At 40.3% G+C, this 14556-nt stretch overlaps 1 protein-coding gene across 3 annotated transcripts in view; it reads left to right on the top strand.

Annotated features, from left to right (window-relative positions):
- The window catches only part of RASEF (RAS and EF-hand domain containing), a 79690-nt gene that overhangs the window by 41356 nt on the left and 23778 nt on the right, over positions 1 to 14556 (top strand). For 2 of the 3 annotated variants that reach the window (XM_019815811.3, XM_003995449.6), the window contains exons 4-9: positions 1084 to 1179; positions 4649 to 4726; positions 7292 to 7407; positions 9491 to 9559; positions 11395 to 11479; positions 12878 to 12966. In XM_019815811.3, coding sequence (XP_019671370.2) covers positions 1084 to 1179; positions 4649 to 4726; positions 7292 to 7407; positions 9491 to 9559; positions 11395 to 11479; positions 12878 to 12966 — 533 coding nt within the window. The remainder of the gene's footprint in view (positions 1 to 1083; positions 1180 to 4648; positions 4727 to 7291; positions 7408 to 9490; positions 9560 to 11394; positions 11480 to 12877; positions 12967 to 14556) is intronic. The other variant, XM_019815810.3, reaches the window with a different exon arrangement.

Genomic DNA, 14556 nt, shown 5'->3' with positions numbered 1-14556 from the left:
TATGCAGAGAGCGCCCTACCTTACCCCCATCTAACTCACTTCCTGTCACATCTCATCATTAGCTTCTCCTTAGTAGTACTTCCGGAGGTCATCTTTGTTTCCTGGCTTCCCCCACCAGGATGCATGTTTGTCTGCATTGCTCCTGCTTTGTTCCTCTGTGCCCAGGACTGTTGGTATATAGTAGGCTATCAGTGGATATTTGTACACTCAATTTCACTGGTTATTAACATAAAACTTGATTTGAATACTAAACATAGGATATAAAGTTACATACTTTGTTAAGAGAAAAAGGAAATCTGAAGATACCTGGGCTCTTGGGAGGAGCTGACCTCCTTGGGGTGCCCCTTGCCACTCTCTGACACAGATAGGACACATTTGGGAAGTATGAGCCCATGTGGAAGCACTTAGCATAGCAATGTGTAGGTGATGTGATTTGAATTCAGGTAATGTGTGAGCTCTTGGAAAAAGGACAAACCCACCAAACCTTCCTAGGCACTGATGACATGCTAGGGTTCAGGCAAGCACTTGGACCCTTGGCTGTTGCCGTATCTTTTAATTAATAACAGCAACAATTAATTTAGCTAGTTAATTGATGTGCTATGGCCTTCCATCACAATGTGGGTAATAGTCATAGAGGTGTCTCTTCAGCTGATGTGTGCACGTAGGCTCTAGTGTTCCACTCTTCTTTCACTCCTGCAGGTTCTAGTTCCAGAAGAGTCATTTGATTTATTTCTTCCATCCCTTCTCACACTCCCTGTGTGGGAGACTTGGGGTCAGCCTTAGTTTGACACAAAACATTTCCTGCTTTATGAGGTGTTGAAGAACCTATTTAAATCAATAATTTTTGGGCACCTAGATGGCTCAGTCAGTTAAGCATCTGACTTCACTCAGGTTGTAATCTCGTGGTTCATGAGTTTGAGCCCCGCGTTGGGCTCTGTGCTGTCAGCTCAGAGCCTGGAGCCTGCTTCGGATTCTGTGTCTCCCTCTTTGTCTGCTCTTCACCCACTCAAGCTTTGTCTCTGTCTCTCAAAAATGAATAAATGTTAAAAAAATTTTTTTAATCAATAATTTTTTTTTTTTTAGGAAAAACGTAAAGCTGAGGAAGCCCTCAGTGACCTCAGACGTCAGTATGAAACAGAAGTAGGGGATCTACAGGTGACAATAAAGAAACTCAGAAAGGTAGGTTTGTGGCAGTGAGGCTTCTGGGAATAGTCTCAGTATATCGGTGTGTTTAATTATTGGCAACTAAAAACATTTGGAATCATATTAAAGCAGCAGTTGGAATCAGATTTCAGAGTCAAACTGTGCTCTCTGGAAAGATGTTTTTTTTTTGAAGATCCCTGATTTCCTTTTCTGTTTCCAAGGGGAACCTATCTTCTGCACACAGATCTAATAAATATTTCTGATCCCTTGAACAGTTGTCCATCAAGCCCCAGTTTTCCTTCCTCAGGTGCCCTCAATTCCCACACGTTCAGTGGACTCTGCTCATGACAGGAGGGGTACTGTCTTTACTCGTCACATATTCCTGTATCCCTATCCCCAGCTTACTGCAAGGTACACAGTCAGTATTCAGTGAACATTAAATGAGGTAAATACTTTCTTCTACATAGAAAGTTCCAGATCTAGGGGACCCCAGATCAGTAGGAGTTGGGAGAGAATTTGTTGAAATGTGAGCAAAGGTGTGATTGGTTTCGGCCTTTGCTGTGTTTGGTTTCTAATGAGTAGGTTACGTGTCACCGAGTGGTGTGCTGGTAGATACTTAACAACTGGTTCTGGAGGCAGAAGGGGGAAAGGGAGGAGTCTGCGACATTTGCCAGTTTCTGTGCTGTGAGTACTCCCACCATTAATAGTTTCAAATCACTGGGTGCAGAGTTTGCAAGAGATGCTTAAAACGGGCTCTCACCTGCGGGTACGGGTTGTCTGCAGCACGGTACGGGATCCGCTTCTTGCATGTGGATTGTCTCCATAACTAGTGGAAATATCTCGGCTAAAAGGCAAATGGATACTTAAAAAATAATCATCCCTGAAAGTAGCACCGTGGATTCTGGCACATCACTTTGCTTCTCTGGTTGTTGATATGATAACCTTTCAAGCTCTTTCCAATGTTTATATTCATGAGATTAAGGGACAGTTAACTGTATTTTGTGGGCTGTTGCAGTTCAAACCTCTGGAATTATTAAAAATTTTCCCCAATAGCCTTCTTGGGAAATTATTATTGATGTCAGCCTTTTTCTCTGATTTCCAAAGGTCGTTAGACCATACATAATGCTTGCATTACAGAATTTGAATGGACCAATCCTTTGTTTATGCCAGAATCACAGATTCTCCTAGCCCCTGTCCTCAGTTATCCTCATGCCTTTCCAAATCTTTAGGCTAAGAGAAAGTTACACAAGAAAGACACAAAATTTCTTACCATGATAAGGCATATGATGAGGACCAAATAGTCAGCGAAGAGCATGAGTCAGAAGCCTGGGACCTGAGTTCTTATTGAGACTATGCCACTTTCTGCCTGTAACACCTGGGACAATTGGCTTCTTTATCTTATCTTTAGTTTCTCATCCGTAATATGGGGTTAATCATTGGCCGTCTTGCTTAACTGTAATAACCAATACTTTTTTGACTTCATGATTTACTAAGCTCCTTTTCATAATTTTTAAATCTAATTCTCAAACTTTCTCTGAGGATAGGTAAATCTCCCACTTTCACAGGTAAGGATGCTGAGTTCCTTGTGAAGTGAAGTAACTTGTCCACAGAGTCACAGAGCCAATAAGCAAGGGAGTGGTCTTGGTACACAGTGTGTGCTTTCTCACACCAGACTTCTTGCCTGCTTGAGGGTTGTTCTGCAAGAGAGCAAGCAATGATTTATGTGAGGGAACATTAAAGGATTTATTTATTTTTATTTTTATTTATTTTATTTTCTAATTTACATCTAAGCATATAGTGCTATGATGATTTCAGGAGTAGATTGCAGTGATTCATCCCCTACATATGAACCCGGTGCTCATCCCAAGTATTTTCCTAATGCCCCTTGCGCATTTAGCCCATCCCCCCCATCCACAACCTCTCCAACAACCCTCAGTTTGTTCTCTATATTTAAGAGTGTCTTATGTTTTGTCCCCCTCCTCGCTTATATTATTTTTGCTTCCCTTCTCTTATGTTCATCTGTTTTATATCTTAAATTTCGCCTATAAGTGAAGTCATATGATATTTGTTTTTCTCTGATTGGCTAATTTCACGTAGCATAATACCCTCTAGTTCCATCCACGTAGTTGCAAATGGCAAGATTTCATTCTTTTTGATTGCCGAGTAATACTCCATTGTGTATGTGTGTGTGTGTGTGTGTGTGTGTGTGTGTGTGTGTGTGTGTACACACACACATACATACAGATACATACCATGTCTTCTTTATCCACTCATCTGTTGATGGACATTTGGGCTCTTTCCATACTTTGTTGTCGATGGTGCTGCTATAAACATTGGGGTGCATGTGTCCCTTCAAAACAGCACTCCTATATCCCTTGGATAAATACCTAGTAGTGTCATTGCTGGGTCATAGGGTAAGAACATTAAAGGATTTAAAGAACTATGGAAACGTTCACAAATTGGTTACAGTTGCCATTACCTTATGCCATTGATGCTGAGGAGCTAGATCCTACCCCCCCCCCCGCCACACACACACACACAGTTTTTCTTCTCTGAAGTTGACATCCCTCTTATAAAATCAAGAGCTCTTCTTAGTTACAGTCGTATGGTCTGCCATGCGGCAGTCACGGCATAGTTGTGTGAAAATCTTTAGTTGATGATGTCTGGCAAGATGAAGAAAGTCCAGCATCAGATTACTTAGCCTTTGACTTAGACTTGATGAAATACAGCATTCCTTTTGCTCAGTACCTAACTATTCAATTAATGGAAACCCACAAATCCCTAAGGTTCCGGGTAAGTAAGCTGTTTGTAGGGAAGATATTTTTTGTTGTCCATGTTAGAGATGCTCCCAAGCCAGTTTAGTCTGGTAATACTAACAAGTCAACAAGAAAGCAAAGCTTGTGTATGTATTCATATAGTTTGTGTATGTATTCATATACTAATAAGTCAGCCAGAAAGCAGAACTAAAGTATGTATTCATTAGCCTTATGTCATACTTACATTTTATTGATTTCAGTTATTTTAATAAGCATTTACTGAAATCGCTGTGAAGAAAACAGTTGAATCTGACACTAACCCTCTTTTAAAAATCTTAGACTCTGGTAGAATTAAGGCCTTCATAAATAATCATAATAGAGGATTGATAAAAAGTACAGATAAAAGTTCTTGGGGAATCTAAAGGTCCAGACTCCTATGTAGCAGAACTGAAAAAGCGAAGGTAGGTTGCTGAATATTTGAAAGGTTTCCCAAAAGGACTTTTCAGTTGTTTCGAAGGAAGTTCATTAAACGATAAAACCCCTTTTTCAAGTTCAGGAACTTGAAATTATTTAAATTATTTAAAGCAAATTTTCAAATCCTCATGAGTTATGTGTAGTTTAATGACTGATAAAGTTGAAAATTGAAGACTTTCAGAATTCCTGAATCTACACTTATGGATATTCAGAAACTTAACTGAAGCAATTCAAAGCGAGTTTGCAAAATGCACAACTTTTATTTGCTTTTTCAGCTAGAAGAACAGTCAAAACACATAAGTCAAAAGGAAGATGTGGCTGCATTAAAAAAGCAAATTTATGATTTATCAATGGTAAGAATCAACTTTCACTTACAGAAATACATTTTCTCTTAGATGGCTGTTTCCTAGACATAATCATGCTGTTATTTCAGTGTTCCAGGGATGGAAGCATAGAGAGAAATTAATACCGCAGTTAAAGTCTTTGACATACCTTTGACCAAGGGTGTTACTCAGGCTTTTATCCTCAGTGATACCCCAACTATTGTGAATGGTTTTTTTTTAAGTATAAAGCATTGCCTTGGACTTTAAAAAAATTTTTCTTAACATTTAAAATTTTTGAGAGCACGAGCAGGGGAGGGGCAGAGAGAGAGGGAGATACTGAATCTGAAGCAGGCTCCAGGCTCTGGGCTGTCAGCACAGAGCCTGATGTGGGGCTCAAACTCATGAACCATGATATCATGACCTGAGCCAAAGTCAGACACTTAACTGACTGAGCCCCTCCATGCACCCCCATTCCTCTGGATTTTTAAAAAATATTTTTTATTTAATTTTGAGAGCGAAAGATAGTATGTGCACATGTGTGCACCAGAGCAGGGAGGGGCAGCAGGCTCTGAGCTGTCAGTGCAGAGCCCCACATGGCCCCAGGCTCCAACTCTGAATGGAACTCACAAATCGAACCTGTGAGATCATGACCTGAGTCAAAGTCAGACGCTTAAGTGACTGAGCCACCCAGGTGCCTCCTATTGTGAATGCTTTTACTTATTTTTTAATTCAAAGCAGTAATGGCATCGCCCTTGAACTCGAAATTGTTAACCCTGCATTCTTACAACTTCAGCTCCGTCTGTGTCCTTGGCTTTGTAGGATGACTGTTACTGCCCTTCTCTTCCTCCAGCGTTCCTCTTTTTGTGCCTTTCCCATCTTTTGCTGACCATACCTTTGCTCTTTCTGTTGCCGCAGTTGACAGCATTTGCATCTGTTTTGTTACCATCCTTAAAATTGTCTTTATTTTGTTTTTAGGTGGACTCTTGAAAGCCAGTAGTGAGCATTTCCTTTATTATGAGTCTAAATATTCTCATTGCAGAGCCAGAAGTGAGCTGGCTGTGCAGAAGTGCCTTTCTTTCTCTGTAGTCATTACTCCGTACCGTTCAGAAGGGAAGCTCCCAGCTTTATGGTCAAAGTGGAGTGCACCAGCAGTTCCAAATTTTGCCACATCTTAGTTGGCTTTGTACTTGGATCATGACTTTCTTGTGGAATTGCTTGTTTTTCTTGGATTTTCTGGTTGAGTTTTTGGTTTCTTGTAAAACAAACAAACAAACAAACAAACAAAAAACCCAACTCTGGCATCTTCATGATATCATCCACTGATGCCTTACAGGTTCTTATTTATTGTTCCCAATGCATGGAGTTTGTTTTTTCTCCTTGAAAATATTAATTTTGGAGTCCACAAAGTTTCAGTTCTTATTGGAGTGATTGTTTTTCAGACTTGCTCCCCTTATGTCATCCTGTAATTTCTGAGCATTTTAAAAGGTCGCTGGTGTAGGATTCCTGTGCAGCTAGGTAAATAGATCTGTTTACCTCAAGGCCTCTTCCCTGAAAGAGAGTCTTCCTAGGAGCTCTGTGTGTGAAGCTGACTGTCAGACTGTGGGACCCCTGATTACCGGAATGAGTGGGGTATGGATAATCGAGAAGCTGTAGCTAACAGTATCAGGGTCTTCCAGTTATTTTTTAAAAGACATGCCCTGTATTACTGCCTTGGGAATCAACTATCTGCTATTATTTGCTAGTATAAAGGGGATGGCCTTGGGGGGGTGTGCCTTAATATAAAAATTTAATCTGTTTTTAGCCCCATTTCTGACTGTCTTCTCCTTTGCCTCCTCCTTTGTTCTATAGCAGAACCTTCAACTCTGCCTCTTCTGTACCTCCTTTGCTCCTGTTCTCTTCCCTTTAGCATATTTCCATCCAGTTTCCATTTTCCAAAAATGTATTTAATTCACTGAATGGTTGAGGGACCCCCTCCTCCGTTCTTTTAACTTGCATTGGTTTATTTCATGTTATTTGGTATTTCATGTTAATGGGGTCTCAAAAGGGAAAGAATAGTGCTCAGTCCATCATTCCATCATTTTGAACCAGAAGGCCCCAGTGGTTTTTTTTTTTTGAAAAATATGGACATTTTTTAAACCACACTAGTTTATTTTTAAGTGCAAAACTTACAAACATTAGGTGATAGGATTTATTATAAAAACCAGGCAATCTACTTGGTAACAGGTACTAGTAATTTCACAGAATATTTGTCAGCATTTTTGTAGCTCTCATTGAGTAAAACAGATGTTTAAGTATTTGATTGGAGTTTATTTGCCAATAACATGTTAAAGGACCTCATGATCAGGTCTTGACTATTGTTTGGCACCAAATGTCAAGCATTAAAAAAAAAAAAAGAACAGCTTCAAGGATTTAGTTCTTTGAGATTTTAATACTTTATAATAATTTGAAATCACCTTGAATTGATAGTTTGTTGGAATACCAAGATTGGAAGAACGGTGGAGGGGTAAGGTTGGTGCGCGAGGTTCCCCTGCACTTGACTCTCTCAGGTGGAAGACACTCCTGAATCTAACTGCCCATGCTGTTCCTCTTCTCCAGGAAAATCAGAAAGTTAAGAAAGATCTTTTAGAAGCACAGACAAACATAGCCTTTCTTCAGAGTGAATTAGATGCTTTGAAAAGTGATTATGCCGATCAGAGTCTGAATTCAGAAAGGTATGAAACTCTCCATTTTATTCTTTAGTTTGAGTGGAATGTTTGTTTTGATGACCATTCATGTGAATGAAGCTGAGCTGTGTAATAACTGAAATAAATAAAGAGTTATTTATTAACTTTTGCTGATATGTTCTTTCTAAAGCTTTCACTTTCAGTGTCATGTTTCCTGGTGATTTTTGTGTTTTAATTTTTTTAACAAACATATTAGTTTAGTTATTGAGTGCTTAGGACAGTGCAGGACTTAATAAATACTTAAATTATTGGGACCAGAAGAATATGAAGTGTCAGGAGTCAGTGCTAATTAAAGCGCTTTGAAGGTGGGAATCCTGGCCCTTCAACATATGAAAGGGGAAAAAGTAGCATCTTATTAGTAAGATTAGTCATTTCCTTTTGATATGCTTTAGTTTTATTAGTATGGTGTTAATAACACAAGACCTAACACACACACACACACACACACACACACACACACGCATGCATTTATATATATTTGTATATTTATATAGGTAAAGGCGTGCAAATGTATAATGCATGTATTTGTATACACACACTTGCATGTGAATGCATATATGGATATATGTGCACAGAGTACATACATGTATGTATGTGTATACACATACACATACATTCATATGCACACTCATATATATAAAACATGTACACTTGGGAAAACTATCTTGCTTTTTGTTTTATTTGCTTGCAAACTTTAATCAGAATTAAAGTCCTGTAATGAAAAGCAGTGAAGCAAGTACTTACTGTACACAGGCTCCTAAACTAAATAAGGAGTTATGAGTGTAGAATACATAAAAAAGCAAAGATGTGGTCTCTGCTCTGTGAGAACATCAAATGTTGTTGAGAAAGATTCAAAGCCAAAAGATGACAGAGTTAACGTGAGAGCTAAGCAGTGTCAGAAACAATACCAGCAGCAGTGTTACAGGTGGGGTTCACTGCCATGTGATGGTAGGCAAAATGTACTTTTTATTCAGAAGAAGTGAAAACTTTATTAAAGAGGAGACATTGAGGTTGAAAGGAGTTGGTTTGTGTTGGCTGAAGGGGCAACATCAGCAAGTAACAAAAGTAGCATTACCGTCTGCCTGGCCCTGTACTTAGTACTTTACTAGTATTAACTCTTTCAGTCCATAGAATATCCTATGAGATAGGGACTTTTAGTATTCCTATTTCACAGATGGAAAAAGAGAGTCTCAGAGATGTTCCAGGTGAGGCAGTAACCAAGGCAGAGGCACAAACATAGGGACAGATAAGACTGTTTGGGGAACAGTGCTCAGACGTTTGGACAGAAAAAGATATTTTGAATGGAAAGATAAAAGTTAAACAAAATTAAAAATTGTAAAAGCTAATTTAAGGCTATGATGTAAGGGCCCAGAATTGTTGACTAAGGAACTTAAATTCCTATAGTCCATTGGGAAACTTTGAGCTTTATCATCAAGAGAGTGAGCAGACAGGTTATTGTGAACAAAAGTTGAGAGCCTCAGAGTCTTTGGAAGCTTAGGGATTTGTCCACTTAGGAATGGGGGTAGAATATGGACTGGTGGTGAGTGGCTGTTTTCAGTGGACGTTATGGGGAGGCAGCCAGGGCTTTGTAATAAAGCAACAGGAATCTCTGAGCATAGGTTTATAGCAGACGGAGAAAGCCTGGTCCTGCGGACTCCTCTGCGGTCCAGGGTGAGGAGGGGAGGCCCAGGCAAGGAGAGGAGAAGGAATCATAAGGCAGGAGAAGGTAGCTGGGTTGGGATTGTGTAAGGCAGGGAATAAGCAGGGAAGGGTCAGAGGTGAGAGAGCAGGCTGGATCGAAGGGACTGGTAATGAGTGCCTGGGGAGAGTGGACTTAGCAGAAGGGGAGGGGTCATGATGTTCTGGGAGGAACACAGCCAGAAACTTGCACAAGAAGCAGAGGGGATGTGCTCACGGCACAGAGGAACCGAGCAGGAGCGCGGGAAGCGCGGGGAGCTAGAAAACCAGGGCCAGGGACACATCTTTGAGAAAGGGGGTCTGGGAAGATAGGTACAGGTGAGGCAGGACTGAATACCAAATTCTTGTTCAAACATAAAATACGATTTTACAGGGATCTGCAAATAATCCAAGAGTACACAGAAGATCGAAATAGTCTTGAGAGGCAAATCGAAATACTCCAGTAAGTTCTCATATAAAATGCTCATTACATCTACATTTTCCTAATGTTTTGTTAATAAGAGCCGTGCCACATCTGACACAAGTTGCCATATACTGGGTTTGCGGATATATGCTCATTTCTTCTCGCCATGCTGCCTCCAGCACATCCACTTGGTTTTCTCATGCTTTTAATCCTTAAGTAAACTATTCAAATCCAGAGGCTAGAGTATAATTTTCTAAAAACCCTCGCAAGTCAGGTGGTATGTTATAATACCTCTGTAAAGACTAAGGGCTGTGACCTCAGAGGTTTCCTCTGCAGCCCAGCAGAGGTTGTCAGGAGTCCTGTTAGCTCATGCCACAGCACCAGGTACAAAGGATCATTCTTTCCCAGTGTATTGTTCTTGATGACACGGCTATTTTTCTTAGTTTTTTTTTTTTTTTAAACCCTACTGGAAATATTATACCCACCCTGTCAACTTTGCTCCTGAGTTACTGTAATTCTAGCCTGTGAGGGCCTTCTCCACAAAACCTTCCCCTCCTCCACCCTGCTCTCTTTTCTATCCAGGTATTTTCTTCTGGTTTGTCTTCCCAAAGGAAGTAAGGTCAGGCTTGTCAAGTTTTGTTGTTGTTGTTGTTGTTTGTTTGTTTTTAAATTTTTTTTAATGTTTATTTTTGAGAGTGAGAAAGAGGGTGTGAGTGAGGGAGGGGCAGAGAGAGAGGGAGACACAGAATCTGAAGCGGGCTCCAGGCTCTGAGCTGTCAGCACAGAGCCCAATGCAGGGCTCAAACTCAAGAATGTTGAGATCATGACCTGAGCCGATGTCAGATGCCTAACTCACTGAGCCACCCAGGAGCCCCTGTTGTTTTGTTTTGTTTTTTTCACCATTTACAATGCTTATTAATTCTCCCCTGTAGCAGGTACAGGGTTGACATAGTAACTCTGTTCATTCATTTATTCATTCATTCAGCAGATTTACATTCATTACCTTTTATGGGTCAGGTGTTCCAGGAGCTGAGGATGGAGTACAAGTAAAAAGAAAAGAAAAAAAAAAGTCTCTCTAGATATGGGGCTCATCTAGGGAAAGAGAATGGAAACTGATCAATAATTATAGAAACAAACATAAAGTGCTGCAGGGGAGGTGGGACAGAGGAAATGGACGTGTCCCCCAGGGGCATACAGGACAGAGCTTCCTCCTAACCAGGAAGGTCCAGAAAGTGTTCTGGCAGGTGCAGCAGTTGAGCTGAGATCTGAAGGATGGATAAGCCTTCAGTAGGAAAAGATTGGCTGCTCTCAGGCAGGGGCTCTGTTATTGTCCTCATTTTTTAGAAGAGGTTGCCGAGGCTTTGACAGCTTAAATGACTCCCATAAATTATATGGAAAGTACATGCCTGTGTTGGGATTTGAATCCACAGTCAACACTGGAACCTTAACTAGTACCTGGGCAGTGGCAGGCCATGAGTAGGATGTGGGAATAGCCAGGAGGAGAAAGAAATGTGATAAAACACATCGCATCCACACCTGGCTGGGACACGTGCAGGGGGCCAGCTGGGTCCAGGCACTTAGGGAACAGAGACCTGCAGGAAACCTACTCACACTGTGAACCTACCTGAGGGAGGGGATTCCACAGCATAGCTAATTCCTTCCTTAAATGCCTCCAAACCTTTAAAAGAGAGGTGATTCACCAAGTTGTAGTTCTAGTAATGAATTATGATCTCAGTTGATGAGGTTTGAAGGGGAGTGGTACAAAGTTGCAAGAGGTGGTAAGTAATTCCATAGAATGAACATGAGAGCCTGCAAAGGCAGTGATTTTCACCCCCACTTTCCTTATCTATCTATTTAATTTATCTGCTTTGTAGAACAGCTAACCGGAAACTGCATGACAGTAATGACGGCCTGAGGAGTGCCCTTGAAAACAGTTACAGCAAGTTCAACAGATCTTTGGTATGCAAGTAGAATTTTATTTTATTTTTTTTAAATTTTAACATTTATGTATCTTTGAGAGACAGAGAGAGAGTGTGAGTGGGGGAGGGGCAGAGAGAGAGGGAGACACAGAATCTGAAACAGGCCCCAGACTCGGGGCTGTCAGCACAGAGCCTGATGTGGGGCTTGAACTCACGAACCGTAAGATCATGACCAGAGCTGAAGTCAGATGCTTAACTGACTGAGCCACCCAGGAGCCCCACAAGTAGAATTTTAGAATACATTTTGTTCCTTCTTATAGTGGGATATTTTGATGAAAATAATGTATTTTATTTTTAAAGTATTTTGTTTGTTTGTTTGTTTTGAGAGAAAGAGAGCAAGCATGAACAGGGGAGGGGTAGAGAGAGAGGAAGAGAGAGAATCTCAAGCAGGACCCCACTGGCAGGACAGAACCCGACGTGGGGCTTGGACTCATGAACAGTGAGGTCATGACCTGAGCCAAGACCAAGAGTCAGACTTGCTTAATGGACTTAGCTGCCCAGGCACCCCACAAATCATGTATTTTCTTAAAGGGGAACTTACAATAATGAGAAACTATTCCATTTAATGAGAAGAAGCAACATTTTCCCAAATTAAAAAATATGCCACCCCTCTGTAGACATAAATACCTAGATGTTAACTGACTCTCTGTTAGATGTTCAGGGAAACCAGAGAAAGATGTATAAAGTGTGACCTGGGTCCCAGAAGAGTTTATAATGTAGTGGGGAGTTAAGATGTGCATGGATGGCAATAATATAAGAAAAAGTGGGAAATCTTATAGAAGTACAAAGGAAATACTGCTCATTTCTGAGGAGGGAGAACGCACTTCTGACTGAGGCATGCATTTAGACACAGTAAGTATTTTCTATGGTGGTAAGATTATCAGAGTGGAGGCATTAGTTTTAAAACCCTGCTGTGGAAACAAGCTACGCCCTTCTTGGAAATTTGAGGAACTTCCCCAGAGGGCACATGCCAGAAATCCTCCTCTCCCACTTTTGGAGGTCAGCTTCCAGTTTGGGGTTCCTATGCAGTAGCTTTACATATGGACAGGTCAGTCACTCGGCCAAATTATGGTTTGAGAAGAGAGAAATCCAAAGAAGTTGGTATTGCAGGGTCCTGGCAGATGTGGGGAACTGGGATACCCCTTTATCGCTTATGCAGTAAGGCTTGGACTGAAGACACAATGAGGCAAGGGTACTGTGTGCAGGTGCCTTGTTGAAGTTTTTACCTCAGCGTCCGTACTCAACACTTACTCATGTAGGATACCAAGATTTGAATTACAGTGGAAGTTAGCTAGTGTGTCGTATATATGTGTATATGTATATGTACTATATGTACCTGGCATAACAAAAAATTGCTTATATATTTTTTGTATTGCAGCGCATAAATAATATATCACCAGGGAATACAATTTCTAGAAGCAGTCCCAAATTTAATGGTCATTCCCCTCAACCTCTGGGCTATGACAGGTATGTTAACACCTACTTACTTTTTGTTTGAATTCTGGATCAAAGTTAAAAGGAAAGTGAATTTCCTTAAAGGTGAATTAATAAAATAGTAGAATCTACTTTGGGCACAAATTTCTATTTTCTGCTATGTTATTGTAAATTTCTGAAACCTGTAAAAATTCCAAGTAAAAATGTCCCAGAGAGGGCAAAGTAGTTTCCTTAAGATGTTATCATGACTTGATTTTACATGTGCTCCCCATTACCTCATCCCTCATCACGTCGTGTTCCTAAGAAATGGACTCTGAGTGCTGTTTCAGGGAAATAAATGGAATTACAGTGTAGGATGTTGATGTACGTGTGGTATATGATTTTGAGACTCTTGGCGTGATCTGTAAATGTTTAATAGCTCAGCATAATATGTAAGCTGTGTTCAAGGGCAGGGAAACTTTAAAAACAAATAGAAATATGACTAGTAGGTGTTGGTGAGCTATTGTATTGAAGCTGAAGTGAGAATTTACCTCTATTCTGAATCATATGAAGTGAAATATTGGTCCTAGCTTGAGATCTAGTGATAAGGACTGAAAGGTTACATGTATGTATACATGTGTGTACAAACACATATGTCCTTTGTTGTACTTAAAAAGTTAACTTTGGAGTGTATCAAAGTTTGTAAATAGAAGTGAGCGCATAAACTCTAGGTTTCCAGCTCTCCATTTCCAGTGCAACCCTCCAATTCATGTTCATTCCCTTTGCATTTGAGAACTTTTGTTCTCAAGAATAATGTACTTACTATCACGGAGATAGCAAGATGGTCAGGTCCCCTTTCAGAAAGGTCTGTTACCAAGGCTTATTGGTGGTCACTTTTAGGAAAATTCTATCCAGGTATCAGAAGTTTTGTTGCTCACTGATTTGTGAAATAATAAATGCGGATGGTTTATAGACTTGTAGGCAACTTGGTTGCTCTGTTACTAAGCAGTAGACATTTTTTATCTTTATTTAAATTTTTTTTTAATGTTCATTTTTTGAGAGAGAGAGAGAGAGAGCAAGGGAGGGGCAGAGAGAGGGAGAATCTGAAGCAGGCTCCAGGCTGTGAGCTGTCAGCGCAGCTTAACCGACTGAGCCACCCAGGCTCCTTCTTTTTAACAATGTGTGGGTGCAATGTGCTTTTTCTGGACTGATATTTAAGATCAATTCTAAGCACATAAGGGAAAAGATACATAACTGAAAATTATTTCAGAAATTTTACCATAGTTCATTCTGGAAAAGATTACACACTATGGGTAAGACTGAATAGTACTGGACTAAGAACTCCTCAACAGTAGGTTCTAAGGGACAAAGTCATCACACGCCTGTGGCTCAGAGAGATAAGAGCATAGCACTCAGGTGCTCATCACCCTGAATAGGAACCAGTGGGCCAGTAGGGTCTGGACTGATGTCCCCTTTGGAGGGTCATTAATTTGATGTAAGAAATCAACATTTAAATTTACTTTTTGATGGTAATATAAAAACTCAAAAGCACATTGTGAATTTTATTGCTTTTGTGGCCTTACTGGGTTTTAACTTGTCTATTTGTTTTAGTTTTTTGTTTTCTCTAAGATCTGTAACAAAAAT

This window comes from Felis catus, chromosome D4, assembly GCF_018350175.1.
Source record: "Felis catus isolate Fca126 chromosome D4, F.catus_Fca126_mat1.0, whole genome shotgun sequence".
Lineage (NCBI taxonomy): Eukaryota > Metazoa > Chordata > Mammalia > Carnivora > Felidae > Felis > Felis catus.
This window is presented reverse-complemented; position numbering and strand designations above follow the sequence as displayed.